This window comes from Microcaecilia unicolor, chromosome 4 (assembly GCF_901765095.1).
Source record: "Microcaecilia unicolor chromosome 4, aMicUni1.1, whole genome shotgun sequence".
NCBI lineage: Eukaryota > Metazoa > Chordata > Amphibia > Gymnophiona > Siphonopidae > Microcaecilia > Microcaecilia unicolor.
In genome coordinates, this window is record NC_044034.1 from 251,210,994 (window position 1) to 251,225,894 (window position 14,901).

The following is a 14,901-nucleotide window of genomic DNA, read 5'->3' on the forward strand; positions in this document are numbered from 1 at the left end:
TATCTATTTTTATGTGGTGGAACACAGTATTATTGTAATAAACGTAAACGGAAGGGTTGTAAAGTAGATAAAATTTTATTAGCATCCTCTCTGTAATGCTTTTCACACTACAGCTCAAATATTGTTATCATGTTTTATTTGAGATATTTCTTGTTTGAAGCATGTTATAACTAAGCTATTTCATTGCTGTTCATATTTCGGCTTAATTTGTTATATTGTACTTATTAAAATGTAAATAAAAATGATTTTGGAAAAAAAATACCTAAGCGACAACAGCACATCATTACGTCACAAAACACATTCCTAACTTGTTTGTAAAGCGGTACCTAAAGAGTTATTATTTCCTCAACAGAGCACGGTGTTCTTTAGGTCATCACGTCGGATGACGCAGGCAGCACCGAGACGCGCTTTTTGGGGTTATGCGCTTGCGCCCAAGGAGGTGCGCTCAATGTAACCTCCTTGCTTACGCCGCGCGTGAATCTTTCACCATATGTTCTGCTGTTTGTGGAGCGAGTGGTCTATGACCCTCTCTTCTAAGGTTCCTACCGCAAGCTACGGATACCCGCAGCACTTGAGTTTCTGGGCGCGAGCGAGAGAGCGTGGCCGACGCAAGGAGCTACCAAGGGAGGAAGGAACGTTGTCGCCATGGGGAAGAAACAGAAGAACAAGAATGAGGACAGGTAATGGTCGGCTTACGGTGCAGAGAGGCCAGCGGTGGAGAAGTGAACCCGAGTTATACATTCATTGTGATAATGCGTGGCATGGTCAGTGCTGGTTTTTCTCTTTGTGCCCTTTGACCTCCTCCAAAAGCTATGGGTTTACTGGTGCGGCCTGGATATGTCGCGGGGTTGTTTGGATTGCGTCTCCGAGGGCAGCTACTCCATGTGAAGCCTGTCGTTAGTGTGGTCCTCTGGCTTGTGTGCAATGTTTAGGGTCTAGGATAGGAGGGTGAACGAGAAGCTCTGGGCACGTGAATGGGGAGTAGGGGAGAGCTTGATGTATTGTCCCAACTTGTAAGAAATGAGAGCAACTAAAAGGTGTGGCCCACTGGGCGTAAATTCTGATTGTTGCCCATTTAATCAGCGCACTCCGGCCTGGTTACGAATAAAGACTCGAGATGTGGCGGTAAGGGTGACTGTAACCTGGCGATTGCCTTAGATCTGACCAACTATTTTGCTGACGGTGTCTGAATGTGTATTAAATATGAGCAGTGAGAATAATCCAGGTGTGATGTTACTACTACTACTTATCACTTCTATAGCCCTACTTGTTCATTTTGGAAGACAAGCAGCATTTCATTTAGTTGTGGACATTGAGGTAACACTAACAAATACATATTTTGTAATGCTACTATTGGAAGTAAAAAGGGTGTATCTCTCTCTCTCTCTCTCTCTCTATATATATATATATATACTAGTAAAAAAGGCCTGTTTCTGACACAAATGAAACGGGCGCTAGCAAGGTTTTCCTCGGAGTGTTTATGTGAGAGTGACTGTGTGTGAGAGAGAGTGAGTGAGTCTGGGTGCGAGTGTGTCTGTGAGAGAAAGAGAGAGAGTGTGCAAGTGCGTATGTGAGACATAGAGGCATATTTTCAAAGCACTTTGGGAGGCTAAGTTCCATAGGTTTCTATGGAACTTTGGGAGGCTAAGTGCTTTGAAAATGAGCCTCAAAGTGTGAGAGAGAGTGTTTCACACAGATACAGTGTGTGAGAGAGAGAGTGTGTGTGTGTGAGACACAGACTCTCTGTGAGACTGAGTGTATGAGACCAAGAGAGTGTGTGAGTGACTGTATGACACATAGAGAGTGAATGTGATACAGTGTGAGACATAGAGTGTGTGAGAGAGAGAGAAAGACATTGTGAGAGAGAGTGTGTGACAGAGATACCTCTCTCCCCCTCTCTGGTGTCAGGCCCCCCCCTCCCTCTCTCTCTGGTGTCAGGCCCCCCCTCCCTCTCTCTGGTGTCTGAGCGTTACTGTGCAGGACGCTGAGCTCTGGCTGTGCTTCAAGGAACTGACCAATCCTATTTAATAGAATGCACCTCCAACATTCTGAAGCCGAGAAACCTCGTGTGGTTGGTCACTTCTGCTTGTGACGAACCCGGAAGTATGTGATGTCAATTCAGGAGATGGATACAGAGAGCAGGAATGCCTCAGCCATGCAGTCAGCATCAGAATGTTGGAGGTGTGTTTTATTATATAGGATGTGTGTGTGTGTGTGCTTTTTCTGTACCATCTCTCTATATAAAAGGCAACACCAATGTTCTATGAAGCCTCCAGCCGGAAGTGTGAAGGGGGCGAGATATCCGGTTTCCCTATGAGTGTCTGCCCCGCCCTCTCTGTAACACAGTCAGTGAAGGAAAACAGCAAAGCACGAAATCAAATCACTGGCTCTGTAACAGGGGAGGGGAGAGAGGCAAGAGGGCAGGGACACACACACTCCCACATGCACACAGAAGAAAACATTGCTAGCCCCCGTTTCATTTGCATCAGAAACGGGGCTTTTTTACTAGTGTTTCTATAATTATTGGGGTATTTTCTTGAAGCTTTCTTTGCAAGTGAATATCTTGGTTTGTGTTCTTAAGTGAACGGGTTGAGGAGTAGTGGCAGATTTTTTGTGTAAAGATTCTTACAAATTGTTGGGACTGCCTAATAGCAAGTATTCTGTATATTTAATAAAGCTAGTTGGCTTCTAATGTGTTCAGCTGTCTATGACAGCCAATGTCCCTAGAAGTAAACCTAAAACTATTTTCCATAGTTAAGTTTTGTCTAGTTTTCTATTGACAGGCTGTAATTACTAGGTAAATACTATACTGTTTTATAGGTATGTTTTTCTGATTGGTTAATTCTTATTGACTGTAATTCCAGGTTAATGACCTAGTTTTCTTAATGTGATCCGCTTTGAACTATATGGTATGAGTGGAATATGAGCTGTAATGTAAAAATGTATGTAAATAAGTGAATTAAAGGTAGATTGTCCAAAGCTGTGACCATGGGCGTAGTTTGACTGTTTCATTTGGGGGGGAGGATGGAGTGGGGCATATTAGCATATTCATCCACCCATATCCAGCAAAATTCCTCTCTCCCCTGCCCCCATTCATCCATCCATGTCCAGCAATTCTCCTTTCTCCCCTTCCCTCCCCTCCCTTCCTCTCCATGTCCAGTGATCTGTTCTCTCCCCCTGCCCGCCTCTCCTCTCCATGTCCAGCGATCTGTTCTCTCCCCCTGCCCGCCTCTCCTCTCCATGTCCAGCAATGTGTTCTCTCCCCTTGCCCGCCTCTCCTCTCCATGTCCAGCAATGTGTTCTCTCCCCTTGCCCGCCTCTCCTCTCCATGTCCAGCAATCTGTTCTCTCCCCTTGCCCGCCTCTCCTCTCCATGTCCAGCAATCTGTTCTCTCCCCTTGCCCGCCTCTCCTCTCCATGTCCAGCAATCTGTTCTCTCCCCTTGCCCGCCTCTCTTCTCTATGTCCAGCAATCTCTTCTCTCCCCCTGCCCACCTCTCCTCTCCATGTCCAGCAATCTCTTCTCTCCCCCTGCCCTCCCCTCCTCTCCATGTCCAGCAATCTCTTCTCTCCCCCTCCCCTCCTCTCCATGTCCAGCAATCTCTTTTCTCCCCCTGCCCTCCCCTCCTCTCCCCCCACCCTCCCCTCCTCTCCATGTCCAGCGATCTCTTCTCTCCCCCTGCCCTCCCCTCCCATCCATGTCCAGCGATTTTTCCCTGCCCTCCCTCAGCTGCCCGACAGCCCTCTTCTCCGTTCCTTCCCCCCTCCCCGGCACGTTTAACCTTTTTATTTTCAGTGGCAGCGATGGCAGTGAAGAAGAAAGCACTCGGGTTCGCCTCCAGCTTCTCCCTTCCGTCACATAGTGTCCTGCCTTCTGCGATGATGCATTTCCTGTTTCCGCGAGGGCGGGACACTGTGTGAAGGAAGGGAGAAGCTGGAGGCCAGCTCGAGTGCTTTCTTCTTCACTGCCATCGCTGTCGCTGAAAATAAAAAGGTTAAACGCACCGGGGGGGGGGGGGGGGGGGAGAGGAAGGACCGGAGAAGAGGGCAGGACGGAGGGAGAGCTGCCTGCATGGTTGCGCCTGCCCTGCCTTTGGGGGGGGGGGCAATGCCTCCCCTCGCCCCCCAAACTACGCTCATGGCTGTGACAGCCAGTTGCATTCTACAGGCTGCTTGACAGCTGTTACAGCAATTTGTAGAACAAGTGAAATGTATTTATCAAAATTTTAATCAGTAATATACAAGAACCATACATACTAAAATGTTTTCTCAAAGTTATCTGAAAAACAATGCTCATATAAAGGCTTAAAATGTGAGTGGTAGTTAGGTCATTCTTCAACCAGAAGTACACCTTGGAGGAAGTGGCATGGCAGCTGGCCAACTCAAACTTAGGTTGCTCTTCCTTAGAGTGGTTTCAATGGCTTTTGTACCTAGATACTCTATAGAGGAAGGTCAGCCTAACAGGGCTGCCGAGAGACAAAGATGAGCCCGGGACAAACAATCTTAAGGGCCCCGACCCGAAGTCTGCCATCTCTGTCCCTCTCCACCTTGCCTGCGTACTAGCATCTTCCTTCCTGCTAGAGAGTTGCACGGGGACAGAAATCTTACCCATCCCCGCCCGTCCCTGCTGGAATCTTACCCGTCCCCACCCATCCCCACTGGAATCTTACCCATCCCCACCCATCCCCGCAAAAATTTAAACCATCCCAACCCGTCCCCACCCGTCCCCGCAAGAATTTAACCCATCCCCACCCATCCCCGTAAGAATTTAACCCATCCCCACCCATCCCCGTAAGAATTTAATAGTACATAAATGAAAGATCCAGTCAGCTCCCTCAGTCTCTTTCTGGATTTGAGCCACAGCACTGTAGGCAAGGAAGGAACGGAAGTTGGAACTTGGAACACTCTGGTGCGCACATGTAAGATTTGTCTCTGATTCACTGGCAGTGTGTGCTGAGAGGCCGCCACATGCACGCGCCAGTAGGTCAGGTGACATCTGATTCTCGTGCCTGTGTCAGAGCTGAGGTCTGTGCATCAGCCTGGGAGCAAAGAGGATTAATAGTAACATAGTAAGTGACAACAAATAGACCTGAACGGTCCATCCACTCTGCCCAATAGTCACACTCATGATCAATTCATCATTAAATCAACGAGTGTGATATTATATACTTGATTATGATCTTTCTTTTGTGTTTCTGGAACAAAGACCACAGAAGTCTATCTGGCCCCATCCTTATGTTCCAACTGCTGGAGTTGCCATCGAAGCCCACTCCAGCCTATTCATGTTCTCATTTGTGGGACACAGACCGTAAAAGTCTGTCCAGCACTGTCCTCATGTTCCAGCCACTGAAGTTGCTGTCTAAGCCCTTTCCAGCCCATCCTACACCAGATTGCCATGTATGAGACACAGACCATACAAGTCTGCCAGGTATCAGCTCTAGTTCATCACAGTCAGAGTTGCCATCTAAGTGTCACTTGACATAGCCACACACATGCAGCCATTTAAGGTTAACTTTTATATAACTTCCATTTTCTAATTAGAGATCCTCTGTGTTCATCCCACGTCTTTTTGAATTCCATCATCATTTGTGACTCTACCACCTCCTTAATGGAAGACTTTCCACATTTATGCTGTTAAAGCAAGGAAGAAGAGGAGGAGGAGGAGGAGGAGGAGGAGGAGGAGACAGCACTCAAATCAATTGGTATTCGGTAGATGAGAGGCTGGTGCAGGTGCAGCTTACACTTCCACGGGAAGCCCACAGAACTGGTTCCATCCCCGCGGGAACCCCGCAGGAACTGCCTCCGTCCCCACGGGAACCCCGCAGAACTGCTTCCATCCCCGCGGGAACCCCACAGGCACTGCCCCCGTCCCCGCGGGAATCCCGCGGGGACGGAAGCCGTGCAGCTCTCTACTTCCTGCACAGGCTGGCATCTTTTACCCTTCTTCCCCCTGCAGTCCGATATCGTTGTCATCCGTCTCTCCACCCTTTCAGTTGTCCTCCATCGTTTCTGTGGGCTGCCGACAGTGTTGAGCAAGCTACCTCTGGCTGGCCCTGGAAGCATTTCCTCTGCTGTCTCTTACCTATATGGACACAGGAAGTTGTGTCAGAGGAACATAACATAAGCGTTGCCATACTGGGACAGTCTGAAGGTCCATCAAGCCCAGCATCCTGTTTTCAGCAGTGGCCAATCCAGGTTACAAATACATGTCAAGATCCCAAAACAGTACAATACATTTTATGCTGCGTATCCTAGAAATCTTAGGGGAGAGTTCCGCACTTCAAAACTAAGCTAAGTTAAGCTTTTTCTATAAGTACAATTACAGCCTTGTCAGATTTGTCAGACTGTTCAATTACGAAGCTCCCGATGTGTATGCAATATTTGGTATTCGTAGAACAACAAAAACAAAAATTAAAAAAAAGAGATAAATAAGCAACTAAGGAAGGTGATAGGGCAAGTCGTTGATTACAATTGTCGTGAAATAGGGTTATATATGAGATTGCAATTGAACCCCCGCGACCTATGAGACTTCCCTACTAAAAGTAATGCTATGCTGACTGCATACGTATGAGTTCTACTGAGTTTTTGTGAGGTATATGTATCCTAGAAATCAGCAGTGAATTTTCCCCAAGGCCAACTTCATAATGACTTATGGACTTTTAGGAATTTATCCAAACTTTTTAAAACCCTGCCAAGCTAACTGCTTTTACCACATTCTTTGACAACGAATTCCAGAGTTTAATTGCACTTTGAGTGAATAAATATTTTCTCCAGTTTGTTTAAATTTACTACTTTGTAGCTTCACTGCATACCCCCTAGTCCTAGTATTTTTGGAAAGAGTAAGAACGTAAGAGTAGCCATACTGGGTCAGACCAATGGTCCATCTAGCCCAGTATCCTGTTTCCAAACACTGGCCAAGCCAGGTCACAAGAAGCCCAAATCTTGCAACATTCCTTTGCTACAAATCCCAGGACAAGCAGTTGCTTCCGTGTGTCTATCTCCGTAGCAGGCTATGAACTTTTTCTCCAGGAACTTGTTCAAACCCAGATACGCTAACCACTGTTACCACATCCTTTGACAAAGAGTTCCAGAGCTTAACTATTTGTTGAGTGAAAAAATATTTCCTATTTGTTTTAAAAGTATCTATGTAACTTCCTTGAGTGTCCCCTAGTCTTTTGGAACGAGTAAAAAAATCAATGTACTTCTACTCTTCTAACCACTCAGGATTTTTTTGTAGCCCTCAATCGTATCTCCCCTTATCTGTCTCTCTTTTTTTTTTTTTTTTTGTAAGCTGAAGAGCCCTAACCTCTTTAGCCTTTCCTCATATGAAAGGAGTTCCACCCTCTTTATCATTTTGGTTGCTCTTCTTTGAACCTTTTCTAATTCTGCTATACCTTTTTTGAGATACGACGACCAGAACTGAACGCAGTACTGAAGGTGCGGTTGTACCATGGAGCGATACAGAAGGATTATAGTATTTTTGGTCTTATTCACCATCTCTTTCTAATAATTCTTAGCATCCTGTTTGCATTTTTGGCTGCTGCCGCACACTGAGCAGAAAATTTCAGCGTATTATCTACAGTGACACCTAGATCTTTTTTTTGAATGCTGACCCCCAAGGTGGACCCTATCATCAGGTAGCTCTGATTCGGATTATTCTTTCCAATGTGCATTGCCTTGCATTTGTCCACATTAAATTTAATCTTCCGTTTGGATGCCCTGTCTTCCTGCAGTATTTCACAGTCTGCACGTGTTTTAACAGCCTTGAATAATTTTGTCATCTGCAAATGTAATCACTTTGCTCATTCCGATTTCCATATCACTTATAAATATATTAAATAGCACCGGTCCCAATACTGATGCGGCACTCCACTGTTCATCCTCCTCCATTGAGAGAAATGACCACCTAACCCTATCCTCTGTTTCTGTCCAATAACCAATTCCTTATCCATGACACAGCAGAGGGAACACTTCTGGGGCCAGCCAGAGGCAGCCTGCTCTCCTTATTGACACTGCTGGTAGCTTGCAGAAACGATGGAGGACCTCTAAAGGGGAAGAGGGAAGGACAACAGTGGAGGGCATGTCTAGGTTTTTATGGTTGGTGCTGGGTCCTCCTTGGAGGCCAGGCCCAGGGAATTTTATCCTTCCCTGCCCCCACCCCCTTCAACAGCCCTTCAGCCTTACGTTCTGCTGTGCTTAGCAAGCTGCCCAGGGAAGAGCTAATGCAGCTAGCAGGTAAATAAGCATGTTATTGCCTTTCTGAAAAGGGTATACTCTGTGTCAAACTTTGGAGTATGTTCTAGTGTAAATCATTTTTATTGTCCTATACACATGGCATGGTACATAATTGGTTGTTACATATTTACCAATGAAGCAAGTACAGCTTTCTTGTTGATAGCTCAGCTCTCCTTTCTTTCTATGATCTCTGTTCTATCTGCTGTCCTGTATACATTTGTAGTTCCTTTAAATGTTTTTGAACTTTTATTGTATTTGTAAACTGCCGAGTATTGCCAGTTGGTAGTGGCGGTATAGCAAATCTTAAGAAACTATCTATATATATATATATAAAAAAGGCAAGACCAACGTTCTATGAAGCCTCCAGCCGGAAGTGTGAAGCGCCAGAGATATCCGGTTTCCCCATGAGTGAAGGAAAACAGCACAGCACGAAATCTCACACAGTGAAGGACTCAGAGGGGGGAGGGGAGAGAGATGCCCTCACTCTCTCTGTAACAAAAACACAGAACAGCAGGAAACAACACTGAAGGACTGGACTCTGAGGGGGGAGGGGGAGGGAGAGAGAGAGAGGGCAGAGGGCAGGGACACACACTCCCACATGCACACTCTGAAGAAAACCTTGCTAGCCCCCGTTTCATTTGCATCAGAAACGGGGCTTTTTTACTAGTATATAATAATCCCAACCCTTACTACCATTCTTATATCTCTGTCCCATTACAGAATAGCACCAACTGCATTCTCAGCCATCAGTAAAATACTAAGACACAACCTTTCAAGGACTGTTCAAGATCATATTATGTAAATCACTGTCTCATAAGGGTACAGGGTATAAAGATTCCAGTTTTTTTTTTTCAAAACTCTTACTAGGTATAGACTCTTTTGCAGGTAACAAATATTTGCATTATCATCAAAGTATGAAAAAGATGACCACTGAGTAAAGAGAGGTCCTCTCATGTTAATATAGTTTTTTTTTTTTTTGAGTAGCCTGAATGCTTTCTGTATTTGTAAATGTTACAATCTTTTTGTTATTTGTTCAAAAATGTTCAAGAGAGAAAGTTCTGCTATTACTGCTGGTGGACAGTGTAGCAGTCTTGCTAAATACCAAGTTACAAATATACTTAACGATTTGTGGTTGTATTAAGACAAAACCATTTAGTTTATTTATAATTGATATCTTGATAGCTACCTCCAATATATATAAGCTGTTCTAATAACTTTGTACTGAAGTTCTCTCAGTACATTCTCTAAAAATGTTTGTATTTTTTCACATACATTTCTGCCATTGATAAAAGAAGCTCTGTGCTTTGTTGCATGCACCCATATCACATTTCACAGAAATAAAACTTTTGAAAGTCTTGCTATTTCCTGTGTCTTATGTATCCAAAATATCTCATTTATAGCCTATATTATAAACAGTTCTTTATGAAAATATGGCTAAAATTTTCAGTTACTTCATATTGTTAGCAAAAATGTAAGCAGTAACTGTTGGGGGGGACACACACATTAATTGCATTGCAGTTAACGTACATGCTCCCCAATGCCACCTGTTAATGCACATCACTTAACACAACCTTATCTGCTGCAGTAAGCTACTGTGTGTTGTGAGGTGCAATGCACACCACTTTCCATATTAAGCAGTTAACCATAGGTGGTTGGTGGCCCAACTGTTTGGGGAGGCTAAAGGGGCGGGGTTAGGGGTGGGGCTTATATCTATAGTTGTCTGACAACACAGAAAAAAAAGTAAAATAGTCACAATTAATACCTTTTATTAAATTTAGATATTAGATATGTATCATGTCAAAGAATAAAGTGGTTGTTCAAAGCATATATTAACCAATGTATATCATTAAAAAATGTTATAAATTATTAAGCACTGCTATTTCCATCCATGGAAAATCCCAAAATGAAATGGTCACATTAGTGAAGTAACATTATGCATGAAAAGGCAGCACTGTAAATATTACACTGGGCAGACCCATACGGAAAACACAGACCATCAACAATATGAAACAAGGGATCGTAATATCACAATTCCTCATGTGCAGCGACAAAACAACCTGTTAGGGTGGATAGTGTTCACAATGAACTCCTTTTATTAATGACCAGATAGAGATAAGAGTTTTCAATTTTGCCACAGTATAAATCTTCACAAGAACAAAATATAAGAAAACCAATGGACTGCATAAGGGGCTTATAGCCCATTTAGTTATGTTTAAACAAAAGAGATTTGCATGAAAGAAAATTTTTATTTTGACTTATGAAACCTCTCTGCCCCAATCCAACTTTGCCCCTATGTCTCCCCATCTCTCTCTCTCCTCCCTTCATCATCCAGCATCATCACCCCTCACCAGTCTCCTGTTCAGCAAAACAGTTTAGCAATGAGACCCAAACCAATGGACTGCATAAGGGGCTTATAGCCCATTTAGTTATGTTTAAACAAAAGAGATCTGCATGAAACAAAATATTTTTATTTTGACTAATAAAACCTCTCTCTGCCCCAATCCAACACTGCCTCATGGTCTTGCCCCCCACCACTATCCAACATTACTCCATGTCTTCCCATCTCTTTCTCCTCCCTTCATCCAGCATCATGACCCCGTCCCCTCACCAGTCTCCTGTTCAACAAAGCAGTTTAGCAATAAGAGACCCAAATATTCCTTACCCGCTTGCTTGCTTGCTCAATCAGCTTCCTCCCTCTCTGGCTTGGTCGGTGTCGATCACTGATTGAAAAGAGCCATCGCGTGCTGCAACACTCAGGCTCACAGGCACAGCCAGGCTTTGACGCGGGAAAGGCAGCAGGCAGGATGTGTGTCACAGGGGGAGGTTCCCTTCCGGCAGAGCCGGAACTGCTGAGGAAAGAACCTTAGGGGAGATATTGAGTCCGGCAGGCAGCTGTAGCAGGTAAGAAAAGAAATGAGTGTGTGTGTTTGTGTGTGTGTGTGTGTGGGGGGGGGGGGGGGTGGCAGGTGCTAGTGCCGGCGGGGAGAGGAAGATACAATTTTGTTCTTGTCTTAAATTCAAGGAGAAGGCAGGGGAAGCCCATGCCTCTTTTATGGGATACCTATGCACTTAATGCATGACGTTGTGTGGACTAAAAATGTTCAGTCAGCACGGTAAGCTACAGAAGCCATGTACTAACAGCGCAAACTAATTCACACAGTAAGGGGGTAATTCTGTACATGTCACCTAAAGTTGAGCACCTAAAGTATGTGTGCTAAGTGAGAAATCCTTGAAGTGAAGTTATTTGTAGCAGGGATGATGTCGTCCAACAGTCCAGTGCAGTCCCTGCCCAGTGTATACTGGAAAATTCTATCAGCATCATGCCATACGTGTGCGGGTGCTTTCCCACCCGATGCGTGAGTGCAGATTCCTCAGTATATTTTTTTTTTCCATGAAACTGGAAGGACTCATCTTGCGGTCTCTCTTCAGCACTTTTCAGTGATATTTTTTTTTGTGCTTTCCTGTGAGTTTTCCTTGTATTTTCTCTCATTCCACAAAAATTGTATTTTTAGTTCCTTCCCTGCCCCCCCCCCCTTTTTTCCCTTGGGGTTTAAGCTCTTAAATTATTTTCTTTTGCGATTGTTTACGTCTCTTGTAGGCTTGAGTACTGGCCCCTTTTGACGCTCAAGATTGAGTTTGTTTTAGTAGCAAGGAGTTAGGTCAGTACTGTAGGCTAATGAGTTCAGCAGAACATGAATAGTACAGTTTGAGACCGACCTAGCAGGCTGTTTTATTCATACTGCCTGGGAGCATCAGGTAATAAACTGTGGCCTGATGCTCTTGGGCCGTATGTTAAAGGGGCTAGGCATTAGTTATCCACCCTACCCCCTATATTCCCTCCTTTAAGTCTTCCCCCCCCCCCCCCCCGGTCTACCTGTACAAATCTGGGGGCTAGTGGGTTATGGGGCAGATGCAGACACCAGGGTCAAAAGGTGCTGGTGACCCCTAGTGGTAGTCTTGCAGAACTTATACAGCAGCTGGACCCCTAGCAATAGTACCACAAGGCTACTGCTGGGTCGCTGGTGCCATTTTTAACCTGGAGTTGGCAGGGGCAACGGGCAACAGTGACTGGGGATCGCACCTGCCTTCTACTCACAGATCCTATGGATTTATAAAGGTGGATAGGAGGGGCTTTGGGGCATGGTATACATTATGGGGAAATTTAGGCATTGTTTCCCCACCCCCTAAAAAGCAGTCCAGGAACATCCCTATTAGCTTATGTTATTTTTCTGAGAATAATTAATTTGGTAATGTTCCCTGCAAGCTGTTCTGTTATGTGTGTGCGTTCTTTGCATCTCATTATTCTGTGGTAACGTGTCCTATGGTAATACATGATATTACTGTTTAACATGCATTACGGCTGTAGTGTTCATTGTGGATGTCCTGGGGGCCTGACTGGTTGGAGTTTCCCTGGAGAAGTTTGGGAATCGCTGACCTAGGGCATCAGATACTAGCACCAGCCAAAGATTAGCTTTTTTTTTGTCGTTTGTTTCAAAGAAGGGTTTAATATTTATTTATTGGGATTTGTCGACTGCATCTGTGAAGGGATTCACCCAAGTTAGTGTACAGTTTAACATCAAACTTGCGGTTTTGTTGGCAGCATGACAATAGTGGAATGTACAAGTATAAACATAAGTACAATGAAGGAGGAAAGGTTGAGCGCAGTGGATTGGGGCCTACTAGTGGGACTACCATGGGGCAGGATTGGAAGTGTACACGTTTGGCAGTACTGGAGTTCAGATAAGACTTGGTGCGATGTGAGCATGGTGGTGATGGAATATCTAGTGGGCACGCAATTAGAATGTTCAAATAACATTGCTGTGATATTGATGCTTTTCTACAGTACGGCTTCCATGTGGCTGTGGGGTCAAATGCAGATATATAGACGGGGACAAGATGCGTGGTACAGAGTCAGTTGGGATAAATAAATGGGTATCTAAACTAAAGTCACGTTCTTTGTACAGTTAATCAAGATATAAGGAACTGGTAATCCAGGCCAAAGTATCAGCCTGCCTGTCTGACATTGCTGCCTGGATGTCTCAGCGCCATCTGAAACTAAACATGACCAAGACTGAGCTTCTTATCTTTCCCCCTAAACCAACCTCTCCTCCTCCCCCATTCTCTATTTCTGTGGATAACACACTCATCCTTCCTGTCTCATCAGCTCGTAACCTTGGGGTCATCTTCGACTCCTCCCTCTCCTTCTCTGCACATATTCAGCAGACTGCTAAAACCTGTCGTTTCTTTCTCTATAATATCACCAAAATTCGCCCTTTCCTTTCTGAGCACACTACCAGAACCCTCATCCACATTCTTATCACTTCTCGCTTAGACTATTGCAACTTGCTTCTCACAGGTCTCCCACTTAGCCATCTCGTTCCTCTTCAATCTGTTCAAAATTCAGTGGTTAGTGTATCTGGGTTTAAAAAAAGGTTTGGACAGATTTTTGGAGGAAAAGTCCATAGTCTGCTATTGAGACAGACATGGGGAAGCAACTGCTTGCCCTGGGATTGGTAGCATGAAATGTTGCTGCTAATTGGGTTTCTGTCAGGTACTTGTGACCTGGCATGACCACTTTTGGAAAATAGGATACTGGACTAGATGGACCATTGGTCTGACCCAGTATTTTATTTATTTGGATTTTGCTTACACCTATGGCTACTCTTATGTTCTTATGATTGGGGGGAGGGGGTTGAGGGCATTGGACTCCAGGGATCTGAGCCCTCCTGAGAGAGGGAGCATCAGAGGAGCTTCTAATACAGGCTATTAGGGCTCTGTAAAGTCTTCTACAACTGCACAAAGAAGACAGCTTTTTACATTTCTCAGGTAACACAGCTGGGAATGCAGGAAGTTCTAGCTATGGTAACATGAGAAATTTCTTACATTTGTTGGGGGGAGGGGGTTGTAAAAGTTTTCATTGCTATACTGGGTTCGATTCCCACTGCAGCTCTTTGTGACTGTGGGCAAGTCACTTAACCCTCCATTGCCCCAGGTACGAATAAGTACCTGTATATACTATGTAAATCACTTTGAATGTAGTTACAAAAAACCACAGAAAGGCGGTATATCAAGCTCCATTCCCTTTCTTATATGCAGTTGTGATGCAACTGTGAACTTCATTGGACATCCTTGTTACTGGAATTGTGGTTGTTCAAGAAATAAATGAAGAAGTAGGCTAGGCCTTGACTGACCAGAGTTGGTAACATATATTTTTTGTATATATGTTTATATTTTGGGCAAAATCTAGTATCTATATTGTGCTTACACAATTTTTCTGTGGTAAGATAGAGTTGGCAAGACTGTTAGCAATTTATATTCTGAATAGAAGTTTAGGAATAATGTGGCTTTACGGTTTTTCATTTTAGTGCCAAGGATGATGTTGACCTGGATGCACTTGCTGCAGAAATAGAGGGTGCTGGTGCTGCCAAGGAGCAGGAATCTCAGAAATCTAAAGGCAAGAAAAAGAAAGACAAGAAGAAGCAGGACTTTGAGTAAACAAACTTTTTATGCTTTATTTTATAATATTTGTTTTCATATTTTGTTCAGTGGTGCTATAAAAGGGACAATTTTTCATTGCAGTGAAGATGATATCCTGAAGGAGCTAGAAGAATTGTCTCTAGAATCACAAGGAGGACAGAACCAGGAACCTGTAGCAAAGGTAAAAGTCA

The 14,901-nt window shown here is 44.3% G+C and overlaps 1 protein-coding gene across 1 annotated transcript in view; it reads left to right on the forward strand.

The window, feature by feature from the left end:
- Positions 1-427: 427 nt before the first annotated feature.
- The window catches only part of EIF5B (eukaryotic translation initiation factor 5B), a 197,499-nt gene continuing 183,025 nt past the window's right edge, over positions 428-14,901 (forward strand). Inside the window, exons 1-3 of the mRNA XM_030201415.1 lie at positions 428-680; positions 14,599-14,724; positions 14,813-14,891. Of these exons, the coding sequence (XP_030057275.1) occupies positions 646-680; positions 14,599-14,724; positions 14,813-14,891 (240 nt within the window). The 5' untranslated portion in view covers positions 428-645. The remainder of the gene's footprint in view (positions 681-14,598; positions 14,725-14,812; positions 14,892-14,901) is intronic.